Below are 1392 nucleotides of genomic sequence, written 5' to 3' on the forward strand. Positions count from 1 at the left end.
TCAAACGAAACTTGAGTACTATACAGACACATATATTTTAATGGCATACTAGTTTTTACACTTACACGTATATTGCCATTGTGGCAAAAAAAAACTATGTTAAATGTCATCTTACCTTGACTCTTTGCTCAATATACAAGCAGCTGGAGAGTCTGGAGATACTTTCTTTATTGGATTACGCTGTACCTATGTGAAAATTTTATTAAAATGGTGTGGCTTATCATTAAAAATACCCACCCACTCTCTCATGATGTCCCAGACGACAGAGTGTGGAGCATCAGTTTTGACTGCTTGCGGATTAGTATGAGAAGAAGAGACTCCGTAGCCTTGATTCATGAGGGCAGACCTAAACGTTACATATACATCAGGGAGAGATGCTCATTCCAAAATACCTCATTTCAAGCATCCTCATGACGTTACAATGAAGAACTGAAGATAATTGAGATAAGTCATGAAAAAATGGCACATTATTGAGCTCCTAAAATATACAATAGCAATAATAATGGGATACCTGCATTATTGCTATTATCATTAAATTTTACATGTACATGTACACTTTATTATTGAGCTCACTTCTTTCATCATTGAGAGCATACCAATCATTTTGCTATTAGTAGCAAAGCGATCTTTAGTCTCTTGAAGGTCACTCAGCAATGAACTGATAAAAATATCATCATGAATTGGGTCTGACCAAACAGGACCACCAAACTACAAATATACACACTACGTATGAATTAGTGTTCAATTCAAAATGCTATGTTACTACATATGGTATTTTGAAACAATTTTTTAAAATGACTAAAAAACCAACTCAAACTTTCTATGCAACATAAGTACATGCATATGTATCAAAAAGATTATAAAAATGAAAAATTCTCTCCTTTTCATTTTTGGTAAAAATTCACCAAAGTCCCTAGTACAGGGACTTTTTAAAATCATAAAAAATACAATTTTGATCGAAATCAGCTCAAATTACTACACAACGTAAGAACATGTGTATGTATCAGAAAAATTATTAAAATGTAAAAATTCTCTTTTTCATTTTTGGCAACTTTTTTTGTGGAAATTTTATGAAAATCCAATTTTAATTGGAATCAGTTCAAACTTCTACACAACATGAGAGCAAGTATAAAATACATGCTTTTACACTGTTTTTGCTCACATGAAAGCGAACTGTTGGCTTACTTTGAAGTTACTGGAACAATGTTCACAGTCCTTATTCATTGGTGGACCAAAAGAAGAATGAGTCTTGATTGAACTGTACAGCAAAGAGAGAGAGATAGCATCAGCAAGATCATCAGATTGGATTACTTGTCTTTTGTAGTGGATAGTTTAATTAATGGCTGCAAATGGAAGGATGAACAGCCATCACAGTGATACACTATAGACAGC

At 33.2% G+C, this 1392-nt stretch overlaps 1 protein-coding gene across 1 annotated transcript; it reads right to left on the minus strand.

Moving 5' to 3' along the window:
- Window positions 1-6: 6 nt before the first annotated feature.
- Window positions 7-1376, minus strand: LOC109592978 (probable tRNA (guanine(26)-N(2))-dimethyltransferase 1; the record flags this gene model as incomplete). The annotated part of the gene is made up of 7 exons (XM_020008260.1): window positions 1312-1376; window positions 1186-1258; window positions 574-708; window positions 393-478; window positions 238-346; window positions 116-186; window positions 7-18 (listed from the first exon to the last, which is right to left on the minus strand). Coding segments are annotated over exons 2-7 (452 nt in total), but the record flags the coding sequence as incomplete, so codon positions are not given.
- Window positions 1377-1392: the final 16 nt, after the last annotated feature.

The sequence above is a fragment of the Amphimedon queenslandica genome, unplaced genomic scaffold, assembly GCF_000090795.2.
Source record: "Amphimedon queenslandica unplaced genomic scaffold, v1.1 AMPQUscaffold_3301_Cont24702, whole genome shotgun sequence".
Taxonomy (NCBI): Eukaryota; Metazoa; Porifera; class Demospongiae; order Haplosclerida; family Niphatidae; genus Amphimedon; species Amphimedon queenslandica.